Here is a 13,662-nt window from a genome sequence, read left to right as displayed (position 1 = left end):
ACTCACATGTTCCAGTTTAAGGGTGGTGCATGTTTAAGCCACATCTTAACCCAGATGGCCTAGCACAGAAAGACAATCTGGAATAGATCAATTCTTGGTTTCTATTCCTCCATAGAAGGCGCCTGAACTTTACCCATTAGGGTGAATTTTCAGTGATGGATAAAAATATTTTTGCTGGGGCTATTGGGTTTCGTTTTTATTCACAGTAGCTTTTATTTATTTTATATTTATTTATTATTACATTTTTATATGGTTTTAGTATTTACTGCACTTTTCTTCTGAGATGTTTTAATCTGTACACTGAGCTTGTTAAACAAATTCATTTTTTCCCCTCCATGATGGTGGCCATACCTGAAGCATCACACAGGGATTAAAAATTGAATCCAGTTCATAAAGCATCATAAATAATTTCTATTGCAAGCTGGAGAGCAGCAATCTGGAATGAGAGTGGATTGGCTAGCCGTAGATTTAAATGAAATTGCTGCGACATCAGGGTAAACTACAGGACCCTGGAAGGGAAGGGTCTCTCTGAACAGCCTACTAAATAAACAGAATATAGAAAAAGAAGAGTTTGGATTTATATCCCCTCCTTTCTCTCCTGTGAGGAGACTTAAAGGGGCTTACAATCTCCTTTCCCTTCCCCCTCACAACAAACACCCTGTGAAGTGAGTGGGGCTGAGACAGCTCCAAAGAACTGTGACTAGCCCAAGGTCACCCAGCTGGCATGTGTTCGAGTGCACAAGCTAATCTGGTTCCCCAGATAAGCCTCCACAGCTCAAGTGACAGGGTGTGGAATCAAACCTGATTCTTCAGTTTAGAGTGCACTTGCTCTTAACCACTGCCCCACACTGGCTGTGCTATGTATAGTAGACTGAACAGCCCTGTCTTGCCCAACTTGTTTCAGCTCAGAGGCAGGGTTGACTGTGGCCATTACTTGGATGGGACACCTTCAAGGATGACCAGGGCTGCTTCACAGAGAAGGACAATGGAAAAACCACCTCTGCTCTTTTCCTTTCTTCAAAAGCCCCATGAAAGGTCACCATAAGTTAGTTGCAACTTGGTAGCACCTAAGTATTATTATTATTAGACCTTAAATTCTTATTGTGCAGCTTCACCCTAACGGGACCCATTTTTGCCCTCCAGGCAGCTGTGGCACATCAGGATACCCTTCTGGAGATTCAGGTGCAGGAAGCAGGAGAACGGCGGGAGAGGCTGATTCGCACCAATTCGTGCAAGGAAGCCGCTGCTTCCACAGCGGACAAGCAGGCCACCGACTTCTCACTGCTGCAAAAGCAACACGCGCTGTTGCAAGAGGAGCTGAGTCGCTGCCGGCAACTGTACCAGGAGAAGGCACAGGAGGCTACGGCTCTGGAGGTGCGGCTGCGGGAGAGCGAGCAGGAGAGAGCTCGGCTGGAGCAGGAAGTGGAGGAGATCCGCAAGCAGACAGTGACCCTGCGGCAGCCTGGGGCAATCGTGGAAGCCATATGGGCACGGAAGGGGGCAGAGCCCCGGAGACGCAGCTTGCCCGCTGGCGACGCTCTGTACCAAAGCTTCACTCCACCTCAGGTAGGGCACTCACTTTGGACTGGGGAAGATAAAAACAAGAACATCCAGCCGGTGTCTTAGGACTGCAAACTCTAAAGCTTAGGGAAAGCGTGCCCTGAAATGGCAGTCATCATCTCCAGCCCTGTGTCCATTTTCTCCAGCCCCCTGTGGGGCAATTCACTACAAGGATGAAAGGAACCCAACCCAACTCCCCCTTCCAAAAAACCCACAGGTTGAAAACCAAAAGGGTTGAGCTAGCATAAATCCACAAAACAATAGTTTCTTTGTGTGCACAAATTCATAAAAAGATTGAAAACCAAAGCTTCATAGAGGTATTAAAACCACCATACATAAACAATAGAATTTAGTGGCAATCATAAACTACTGTGACCAGATACATTTCCACCAAAAGTCCTTCCACGGTGATCTCAGAAAAAAATGTACCGCATCCATATTGCTCACAGAACAACTCTATTGTTGGTTTACACATGGACTACACATTGGAAGTACAACTACAGCTACGACCTGTATGGTTGTGGCACATTCCTAACAGATGGGGACTCCTAGACAAGTTCAGGCCTGATACAAAAAAAAATCTTGGAGCCCTTGTTATAATATTATATGATCTAACATGCAACCTGCGTAGGCTTGAAATGTAACTGTATATTTGGGGTGTTGTGGGGTTTCCGGGCTGTACGGAACACAATGCATCTTCAGAGGATGCCAGCCACAGATGCAGGCGAAACGTCAGGAGAAAATGCTACTGGAACATGGCCGTGCAGCCCAGAAACACCACAACACCTCAGTGATTCCGTGAAAACCTTCGACAATAAACTGTATTGTATCTTTGTATGTGTGTCTATATTTTCTGAGACTACTGAGAAAGGCCTTTTGCCTGAAATGCATCTGATCACAGTGGTTTATGCATGCTTCGAAATAGCATTGTTTATATAGGGTGGCTTTTTTGTGCAGGGGCAGTGACTTCTTGAAACAAATCTCCATCATTCCAAAACTAAATCCAGACTGTTACCATCATACTTACCCATCTTTTTCCCCACAGCAGAGCCGAGGAGGTGACCCTCTCTCCCCCAGCTGCCACTCCTTCCAGCGGACCTTTGTCAATTGCCAACGGGATGAGATTGGCTACCACGGCATATCCAGTAGGCTCCAGGAGGGTGACCAAGACTTGGAGGTGCTGTCAGAGGAGGAAGGCGTAGAAATGCAACATACTCCTCCTTCCAGCCCGCGAGGTGGGTTTTCTTTGGAGCAGGCCCATCTTATGCAAGCATCTCTAAGAGAACTCTTTCAGGCTCTCCGGGGAGATTCAAATCAAATTTAATTCACCACCATGTGAAAACGAGGGACTCCTTCTTTAGCAACCATCAAGCCTAGGTTTGCGCGGGGTTGAGCATCCTACAACTGGTGATGACAAGGGAGAAGGAGGACACCTTTCACACATGCTAAATAATGCACTTTTAATTCACTTTCAATGCACTTTAAGGATTGCAAGTGGATTTTGCCATTTCACGCAGCAAAATCTAGCTCCAAAGCAGATTGAAAGTGCATTATTCTGCATGTGTGAAAGCGCACAAAATCTCTTGCAGGTGTTTTTGGCCTTGGAGTTGCTGCCCAGCTCATTGGGCATCACTGTCTCAAATTTTGGCTGCGCCCTTTCTAAAGAAACAGACATGAAGTATTATATGCCTTAAAAAATCCCTTTGCGCCTGTACCAAGTACCAGAGAGCAGCTGCAGCCTGTTCTTATATATTTAGTCTTAAAGAGCAGAAAACTTCCCTCCAGGGCAAATGACAGGACTCCTTCCCAAGCACAGCCCACCTTTTTGTCAAAATTTTGAGCACACAATGAAAACAAGTTGTTGAAACATTGAAGTTTTTTTTAAAAAGTACTCACTAAAGTTTGTCCAACAGACCGGATTTTACAAGCAGACCTGACTGTACCTACACTCTTTAGCCAAGCCCTGAATTTCCCTTGGAAGCAAACAGAGGAACCTGGCAGTTTAAACTTAACTGCATCTCTCAAGCCTTAAACCATTGCTTTATAGATTACTGCTTTACACTTTTCACACAGCTCCTGTTTAGAGGTGATGCCTTTCCTCCATGAAAAAAAAAAAGGGTGAGAAACATTGCATCGTACAGAGTAGAAATGAAACACTGCAAGAAGAATCTCCCAATCCGAATTTTCTTGTGAAAATCTAAATTCCTTTTTGCCAGGTTTCAGTGTCTTTCCCCAATTTTATTATTCCTGCTTCAGAGATACTGTAGGGTTTGGGGGATCTAAGTATAAGGCATGTATTACTGATTTGGCCTTTTAATGATGTCAGAATATGACATTTCATATTCAGAGACTGCATATTCAGCCAAGTGTTCAAATGGGGCTGAAATTTCATTCCGGCACTGTCCGGGAGCGGGGGAAGCCCCCACCCCCTGCCCAGACTTGCGCCCTCGCCTGCGGTCAGTAGGCGCTTCCTCCACGCCTCAGGATGGCGTGCCGGCGGGGGAACCCCGTCGTGGCGCCGGCGAGGCACGGGAGCGCTCCGGGGCCGGTTGCCATGGCGACGGGGGACGGGCGCGTTCCCCGGGGCTCTCGCCAGCTGGCGAGGCGGACGGGAGCCTCGGTTGCAGGGAGCGCCGCGCCAATGGGGCCAAGCCAGCCAAGCAGGGCCAGCTGAGCCCTGTTGGGCTGATTGCGGGGACGGGGTGTTTATACGGCAGGCAGGCGGCGGAAGGGATAAAAGGGGGAAGAGGAGGAACAACCGGGGAGAGAGCAGAGAATGAGGAGGGAAGGAGGGTGTGCGCGGGTGTGTGGAAAGGAGAAGGAGAAAGCGTGAAGGGACAAGGGAGGCAACAGTGGGAAAGTCCTGGGGCAGGAGACGTCAGGGAGGAAGGACTTGGAGAAGGAGAGAGTTGGTGGTTGGCTAGAGGGGGCAGGAGTTGAAAGGGGAGAAGCAGCTAGCAGTCCAACGTCTGGCAGGGGAACTTCCCCACCACCCCTCCCACACTTCCTGCGCGCCCTGGGTCAGCTGTGGGCAGCTGGCTCAAGCTGTGGCTAAAGCTGCTGTCCCACTTAGTCCACTCCCCGGACAACGGGAGTGAGGCCGGAAATTCCAGCATCTGGGCAGGGGAAGGCGGGTTGGCAACAGGGGTCCCGGCGGGGACTCCGCCCCGGGCACAGGACAGGCACGAATATCGAATTGTAAGAGATCTTTTTTTGCCATCAAGTCACAGCTGACTTAGAGCCACCCGATAGGGTTTTCAAGGTAAGAGATGTTCAGAGGTGGTTTACCATTGCCTCTGCCTCATTGCCTACGCCCCTACCTACATAGTCCTTGGACTTCCAAGGAATATCAGGGTCATGACGTGCAGGTTAGCCAAGATGGAGGTTGAGAGTATATGGCTAGTCCAAGGTCACCCAGCAAGTTCCTATGGCAGAATTGGAGATTCAAACCTGAATTTCCCAGATTCTAGTCCTACACTTTAACCGCTATACCAGGGGTCTGCAACCTGCGGCTCTCCAGATGTTGACCATGCTGGCAGGGGCTGATGGGATTTGTAGTCCATGAACATCTGGAGAGCCACAGGTAGCAGACCCCTGCACTATACCATGCTGGCTGGTGATGTAAGAAATACTAGTAAGCTATGTGGGAAAGATCTGGAAGCCAAAGAAGAGTAGCTTTTTATACTCTGCTTTCTCTCTTGCAAGGAGTCTCAAAGTGGTTTACCATCACATTTCCTTCCTTTCCCCACAGCAGACCCCTTGTGAGGCGGGTGGGGCTGAGAGAGTTCTGAGAGAACTGTGACTAGCCCAAGACCACCCACCAGGTTTTCTCCAGATTAGAGTCTGCCACTTTTAACCACTGCGCCACATGGGCTTTTAGGATCCCAGGTTACGGATTGCTTCTGCATAGCAGATTCTTCCGATATAACTCCCCGGAGCCTGACCTTTCAGTTGGGAGGGGTGGGGCAAAAATCCAATCCATGAATAAATCCCCACCTGTGTTTTGCATCTCATCCTAACTTTGTGTTGTACGCTGTGGGGGGCCTTCCTTTTAATCCAAATCAAAGCCCTGCGTCTTTTGTAACTAATTTCAGATTTCCTGAAGATGCAGGAGATGTCCGATTTTCCGAAGATGCAGGACATTCCAGAGGAGGTTGAAAGCAGCCAGGAACTGAATGTTGGAGACAGTGGAACTTCATATAGTTAGATTTGGCGCAAGGGGGGGATCACCCCCATACCTTCCTAAAGCCATCGGACAGAGACTGCTCCGCCAGGCAGAGACCACCTTGCCTCCAATCAAAACCATACCGTGGGACTTCAGGGACCTGGAAAGACCGCACCAAACTAAGGCCTTTTCTGTATGAGTGGTTTACATGATTTCATGCTGTCACATGCCTCGTGTTTTGGTTTTTTTTTTAATTTACGCACATGTTTTCCTCCGGTTTTCAAAAAGTTTTTCCCCCTCCATGTTTTCTTCCAGCACCTTAACAGCAATATTTTCATCCAATTCAGAGCTGGCTTTTCAGTGCGCAAGCAAAATTTCCCCTCCCCATTTTATTTTCTCCATCAAATAGTCAGCCTGTTTCCAAGCCCCCCGTTTTTCGTTTTGCTCTGTGAGACAGCAAGGGCGATACACAGCATTCATGCGGGCTTCCCCCTCCTTTCTTCTCCGGTGACAGCAGAGAAGGAAGAAGCCATGGTAGACAAGAGAGAGACCGTCCCCCGCCCCCTCCCCAGTTGTCTTCTTTCCCTTCATTTGCTCCCTTTCTTCCCTCCCCTCATTGGTCTGTTGTGGGATGTTGGTGTGAATCAACACAGCGATGGTGGCAGGGCAGAAAGAAGATGAAACAGGCTTGAGGGAATTGCTTCAGTAGTTCTCTTGCTCTCCCCCCACCCCCACCCACCCCAGTTTTTGCTGCACTGAGGAGGAGACGGAAGAAGAGCCAGCCCCATTCCAAGGTCACATTATTGTTACTTCCCTCCCATCCCTCCACTCGTTCCCCATGCTATTTTTAATTTGTTTAATGATAGAATTAGTGATAAAAGGATGGTATAAGTTAGAGCAAGGATGCATAAGTCATCCAGCACGTATTGCCTGGGCTAGTGTCACTGAGCACTAGGAAGTGCAAGAAGTACTTGATGTCTTCCTATACGTAATGAAGCCGACTCTACTTAAAATTTCACCAGTCAATTCATATGTACAGAAGAAAGCAAGCTGCCGCAAGTCTTGAAAGCATACATAAAACACATTATGGTTTACTACAGGACAACAATGTGGGCAGTCCTAATACAGGTGCTCAACTCCTCATTTTTGCCTCGCCCCAACACGTCCACGTAGATTTTGCAAGACAACAAAATACTGCTTTAAAAAATGAGAAAATTGGACCGTGTTATCAAAGGTGGTGATAGTTTACTGATGGTAACAGCTTGCACACTTTTAATGTGGTAGGGCAAAGCAGACTTGGAACGACAATGTGAATTAAGATTTTAGTGTTTGGGGGCGGGGGGTTGTTGAACATATGTTGCCATTCCTAAATGTATAGCATCTGCTGCTGTAGATTTAGGCATCCATTTTGAGTTGGAAGTTTAACGTGACTGCGCAGTAGTGCTAGAGCACCTGCCCAAAAATAAAACAAGGGATTGTCCTGCACTGTCACCTGCCCCATCACAGGTAACATCTGACCCTAACCAGGAGTACTGCTTTTTTAACAGTACCATGCAGAATAAATAGAACTGAAATAATAAGGGGGAGGGGAAACACCAAAACTGGGGCGGGGGGGGGGAGATGGAGCAGTGCAGAATGATCTAGGAATTATTTCCAAGCCACATGAGTCCACCAGTGGAAAATCTGTCGTAAGCTGTGCATGTGGAAAAGACCTAACTTTGGGTGGGGGGTGGGATTAATGGAAAACCATGTCATGAGAATGGGAGACGGGACGGAACTGCGCCACACACACACACACCCCGGACCACTGCTTTTATAGTTCCTCGTTGATGGACAGTGGATTTGGGGATCTGTTGTTCTTGTTGTTGCTCTGCAAGTTCTCTTCCCATTCTAGAACCGGGGGGGGGGGGGGGGTAGCACAAATGCCTACTGTTTTACCCACCTCTTTGTCTCGCTTCTAGGCAGTTTTATTTATTTATTTTTGGGGCAGGAGGAAGCTGCCCCCTCTTTGTAAAGCATGCATTTAAATTATTATGGTTTTTGTTTTGTTTTTGCTTTTCCTTGGGACTCTGTGAATACACAGGGTAGAAGGGAACATCTTAATTTTCCTGGTAAACTTCTCCAACTCAAAGGAGAACATCTGCCAGCCGAAATTATTCCAGGTCACAGAATTCTCACACTATACTTATGCTGCCACTGAGGGTGGGGTGGAGCATGTGGCCAGCGTGTCCACAGGTGGAGTTCAACCTTTCAAGCTGCTCCGTTGCTGGTCTGAATAGTTTAACTGAAGGATCTAGTTCACCTTTGGAATCCTATATTCCTTTTGATGATCTGCATAAGAGAGTTTTGGCACACCTTCGCGGTGAGCAAAAACATTGCTGCTCAGAAAGCAATCCACTCTGTGGAGGAACTTTGTCCGCCAGGTTAGCAGGAGGAGAGCAACCGCATACCTCCCCATTGCAAGCCCTCTTTAAGATCATGCCCACATTTTAGATGTGCCCATTGGTTCCCTACCAGTTTAAATGCCATGCTTGGTTTTTCCCTTTCCAAGGAAAGATGAGAGCTGTGGTGAGATCATGAGACTGGTGATGTTTCAAGCATGAATTCTCCACAGTTGAAAAGATTTACGCCTGTGTCTCTGAGACCATTTTTCACACCCCCATCGCCATTCAAGCTCGTGAAGCAAAACAGGAAACACCCTGAATTGCCTTTATAACCTAAAATCAAAAGGCATCAGATTGAAACAAGTCTTGGAAAGGCCCATGAAGGGTGGTAACCCAAGGGAATACCAAGCATCTGCTATGCACTGTGGGATTGCAGCCCATAATTGGCATGTCGAATTTCATGCAGTCATGATGTTTGTACAATGCATGACAAACACTTCCCCCTAGTGGATGGTGCTAGCTAGAGTAACAATCCTCAATAGGTTTGTCATCAGTGTTGCTGGAATGACAAGAAATCCCTGGGTGCGAGGGGGAAGGGGGACCACACATACATGAACATCAGAGTGTTAGTGACAGAACAGCTAAATAACATGGAATAGAGTGAATGGAAGGCTCCACCTGAAACCTCAGTCATGAAAATATTATTTTATGCAGAGATGACAAGAGGTAATGGCTGGGGAGGTCCTGCTCATGGCAGGAAAAAGTGAAACTCAGTACAGTTAATTTCTTTTTGCTCCAAAGCTGGAGAATTATGACCGGCATTTGTTTTCCAAAATAACAACTGGAGGAAAAAAAATTAATCCAAGGACTCAAAAAGACTTGGTTCTGAAATTGGTTATTTTGGAAAGACTGGGATTTGGGATTTTGTAACGTGTGTGAACCACAGCTGCCGCCACCCCCCACCCCCCCCCCCAGCATCTGTCCTGTGTGTGTCCCACTGAAATAACTCTTGAGGTAGAGAGGAAGAACATAACCTGTTCAGTGGGTCTTAGACAGGAGAATCTCCCCTTGGTTTGAACCCATTTTGTTGATCCTCTGCCAGGTTACCTTGGGCCCCAATACATGTAGGGCGAATGTGCTACCAAGTGTGAATCTAATTTGAAAGATCTTCCCATTTTTATACAAAGAAATAACTCTGAGGTAGAGAGGAAGAACATAACCTGTTCAGTGGGGCTTAGAACCCATTTTGTTGATCCTCTGCCAGGTTACCTTGGGCCCCAATACATGTAGGGCGAATGTGCTACCAAGTGTGAATCTAACTTGAAAGATCTTCCCATTTTTGTACAAAGAAAGAAAGAGCATGTCCCCACTGCATGTTTCCTCAGAATTCTAAATGAGATGCAGGTGGATGTGTAGAAGTAGCCCATTTTGGAAAAAATAGATGTTTTGATATATATAAAAACGCCTGCTCCCACCTCAAAAAAATATTTTTTTTTCCTGATGGCAAACAGATGTTTATCTGGGGAAATAAAACTAGATGGGTATTGGTTGTTTATTTTAAGAACTACACCATCCTGAAGAGAGAATCTTTTTTTTAAAAAAAAGATTAATTTAAGAAGAGATCCTGCTGTGCTGATAAATAACGTCTCTTAACAGAAAACGTCGAAGAGAAAGCTACAAAAGAACTCTTTTTTTAAATTAAATGATCAACACTGATATATATATATATATATATATATATAAATGTATGAAGAGCAAAAAATGTTTTATTGTTTTTTGTTGATTTAACTGTAAATGGAAATAAGATTAATTAAAAAATCAAAACCAAGAATGTGTCCACTTTGCTTTGGAGAGTAAAGATCCCTGTATTCAATACCCTTTGTAATGTTAACTTCATGCCTACCCCATTCCTATATGGGAAGTGACATCATCCCAAGGGATGATGTGTGGAGATTAGTCTGAGGGAATCCCAAGATGCATCTCCATTGCTCAGAAAGTGTGAACCCTCCTGAATCTTAACTGCCAGGGTAAAGAGGAGAGAGTAGGTCAGTGGCTGATGATATTGACAGGCTATTCCATAGTTACCTATTGACACAGAGGCCCCTTCCGCACACGCAAAATAATGCGTTTTCAAGCCACTTTCACAACAGTTTGCAAGTGGATTTTGCTATTCCGCACAGCTTCAAAGAGCCCTGAAAGCAGTTTGAAAGTGCATTATTCTGCATGTGCGGAACGAGCCAGAGATTGAGTCAGTCCCTATAAATCTTTTTGAACTTGAGGAAAGAACCAGTTGTTTTAGCTAGCTTGAAAGTAGAGTGTGCCGAGTTTGGGGTTTCCATGGCTGCCTGATTATTTGCCTTACTCTAGGGCCAGATAAGCATCCATCTCAAATGACAGCTCTCAACAGGACAGCTGTTTAAAAGATGCCTCTTGGGAGGTGCATCTGAAACCACGTGTGGTGTTTGGGTCCCCAGAGGATACCTAGGTATGTAATAGACCATACAGGATTGGGGCCGCACCCAGTGGTGGGATTCAGCCAGTTCGCACCACTTCGGCAGAACCGGTTGTTAAAATGGTGCTTGTAAACAACCAGTTAAGTTATTTGAATCCCACCACTGGCCGCACCACTGAGGAAGGAGTAGTGCAATTCTTGATGAAAAATACAGTTTTCTTGATGAAAAATTACCCCGTATCTCACTGCTTTAAGCTCTAGAAATGAAACACAGCAGGCCCCATAGAGCATATTTCTTTCCCCCTCTGATATGGGCATCAAGCAACTGGAATGGGGATAGGGATGCCCCCATCACATGTCATCTATGGAGACGATCAATGAGGCTTGGTCTACAGATGCTGCTGAATGAAGCGACCACGAGGTGGCAGATTGCAGAGGTGATGGAATAGTCCCATTTTTATTAATACTTTTCTCTGAAACCTCCCTACAAAAAAAATCCCATCCGGGAGAAAGGTTCTTATCTAGCTCTTCACATTCTGTGCTGGTTTTCTAGTTAGAGGGATTGTTAAATGTAGCTGCACTTTGAAAAATGTAGTCCTTTCGCTGCTATTCAAGGCAGTATATCCCATTCTCCCACTGTCTGCTGTAACACAGCCCTCTCTATCATCTCAGTCAAGAAAACTCATGTTGAAATAAAATGTTAGAATTTAAGGTGGACTTTTATTTTGCCTAGACCAGGTTGAGTGGCAAGAGAAGGCCGAAGCCTTTCAAAATTAGTTTGATCTGCTGCTGTTTCCCTTATGAGAAAAGCAGGGTCCAAAAATAGTTCTTCATAAATACAAATTAATAAAGATTGCAGTGGTGCTATTCAGATTGCAGAGGAGATGATTTTGGATTTTTAAAAAAAGTTTCCTTCTTTTTGGATTTCAAACAGTGGCATTCAATGGCCTTGGAATAGCCGTCATCTCAGTAAGCCACAGATGTGTAGGAGCATCTTGAATGTTGAGTCTGCTGCCCTTCAGGGGCCACAAGGAGACTAGCCAGCGAGTTAAAATATAAAAACTGCACAATCCAACAAAACCATGTTGGCTGTTAAATGTGAAAAGACACTACATGTCAGCAATCCATATCCGTCATCCATTGACTGAGTGTCAAATACAGATGCTGGCAGATAGCAGAATATTCTAGATAGCATAAAAATCAAGATGTGGACATTTCGTACCGTTTGTGTGGTGGATTGCCTCTGGAAACCCCCGAGGAAGGGAAGTCCACTGTAGAAAGCTGCTCGGCCAAAGTCCACAGAGAATGTAATTGGACTCTGCATTCCAAAATGTATGATTATTGTTACAATAAATCTTTCTGGAACGTTTTCCTAGCACAAAGTGTTCTGCTGTTTTCCATCTCTTCACCTCTCCTCAAAACAGCTTTGCAAATATAACCAGAGCAAGACAAATTGGGGGGGGGGGGGGGTCATATGTGGGAAAAAAGCACATAAAGTCAAGGTGTTCAGCTGATCACTGGAAAATGATAAGATAGGAATTTATAAGAGTCTGGCAGGTGAGCTGAAAGCAAATACAGAGCTCTGTTGCAAGGTGCAACAATTTTTAAAAGTAGCTGGTTTAAAAGCAAAATAAAAGCAAGAGTTGTTTACACAACATATGGCACTTGTTGCCACAAAATGTTTGTACCGGGAATTCTTTACAATAAAAAAAAACCCTTTCTTGTCAGCCTGCAGCAGAAGAGCTAGAGCTGAGTCAAGTAACAACTTTAGAGTCCAACAAGATTTTTGTCACAAGCTTTTAAGAATCAAAGCTAATTTAGTCAGATGCAAGTTGGAATGGAGATCCCTGAGCCCCAATATCTCCTAGTCAGAAGTTGGGAGGGGTATTGCAAAGAAAGGACTCAAGATGCGAAGGTACAAGGCAAAATCCAACCAGCTTGATTAGAGCAGAGGAGGAATGTTTAGGGGCAGAAAATTAGCACCTGTAGTAGTGAAGAAGAAGAAGAAGAAGAAGAAGAAGAAGAAGAAGAAGAAGAAGAAGAAGAGGAGGAGGAGGAGGAGGAGGAGGAGGAGGAGGAGGAGTTTGGATTTATATCCCCCCTTTCCTGTAGGAGACTCAAAGGGGCTTACAATCTCCTTGCCCTTCCCCCCTCACAACAAACACCCTGTGAGGTGGGTGGGGCTGAGAGAGTTCCGAAAAGCTGTGACTAGCCCAAGGTCACCCAGCTGGTGTGTGTGGGAGTGCACAGGCTAATCTGAATTCCCCAGATAAGCCTCCGCAGCTCAGGCGGCAGAGCTGGGAATCAAGCCCGGTTCCTCCAGATTAGACACACGAGCTCTTAACCTCCTACGCCACTGCTGCTCCGTATCCATATTCAGCCCAGGGAGGTCCATTGTTTTGAACGGTCTATTTCTAATTCACAATGGGGCAAACAGCCAGTGTTACCAAAGTGCAGTGGAGAAACATGAACAACTGGTCAAAAATCAGTCTGTCTTCCAAGTTGGTGTGATTTAGTAACCATGGGAATATGTTGTGATTTGGGGAGTTCCAGTCTTTGGCTATGAACTAACTGTATGGCCTTAGGCAAGCCTCTACCCTCCCCCTCCTGGAGCTGCACTTTGCCACAGCTGACTTATGGTGATCCCCCACAGGTTTTCAAGGCAAGGGATGTTCAGAGGTACTTTGCCATTGCCTGTCTCTGTATCGTACCCCTGGTATTCCTCACAGCTCTCCCATCCAAATACTTGCCAGCGTCGAGGCTGAGAGTGTAGGACTGGCCCAAGGTCACCCAGCAACTTTTCATGGCAAAGTAGGGATTCGAACCTGGGTTTCTCAGATCCTAGTCCAACACTTTAACCAATACGGCACGCTAGCTGTCAGTCCTGCAGCACACGGGTAAAAATACACAGCCGCCTACCTTACAAGGTTATTGTAAGTTTGCATATGTATGAAGCAGTTTGAAGACTTGGGAGAAGTTTTATTTATGTACAGTGGAACCTCGGCTATCGTTGACATCGGTTTTTGTCGGTTTCGGCTTTCGCCGATTCTTTGGTCAGAAATTTTGCCTCGGTTTTTGTTGATCGCTTCAGTTTTCGTTGA

At 45.9% G+C, this 13,662-nt stretch overlaps 1 protein-coding gene across 10 annotated transcripts in view; it reads left to right on the top strand.

Annotated features, from left to right (window-relative positions):
- ARHGEF2 (Rho/Rac guanine nucleotide exchange factor 2) overlaps positions 1–9,700 on the top strand; it is a 199,412-nt gene extending 189,712 nt beyond the window's left edge. For 9 of the 10 annotated variants that reach the window (XM_048513784.1, XM_048513776.1, XM_048513802.1 and 6 more), the window contains 3 exons: positions 1,144–1,566; positions 2,606–2,795; positions 5,655–9,700. In XM_048513784.1, coding sequence (XP_048369741.1) covers positions 1,144–1,566; positions 2,606–2,795; positions 5,655–5,767 — 726 coding nt within the window. In that variant the 3' untranslated portion in view covers positions 5,768–9,700. The remainder of the gene's footprint in view (positions 1–1,143; positions 1,567–2,605; positions 2,796–5,654) is intronic. The other variant, XM_048513793.1, reaches the window with a different exon arrangement.
- Positions 9,701–13,662: the final 3,962 nt, after the last annotated feature.

The sequence above is a fragment of the Sphaerodactylus townsendi genome, linkage group LG01 (genome assembly GCF_021028975.2).
Source record: "Sphaerodactylus townsendi isolate TG3544 linkage group LG01, MPM_Stown_v2.3, whole genome shotgun sequence".
NCBI lineage: Eukaryota > Metazoa > Chordata > Lepidosauria > Squamata > Sphaerodactylidae > Sphaerodactylus > Sphaerodactylus townsendi.
The sequence above is the reverse complement of the archived record's forward strand: the minus strand, read 5'-3'. Positions and strand labels throughout refer to the sequence as shown.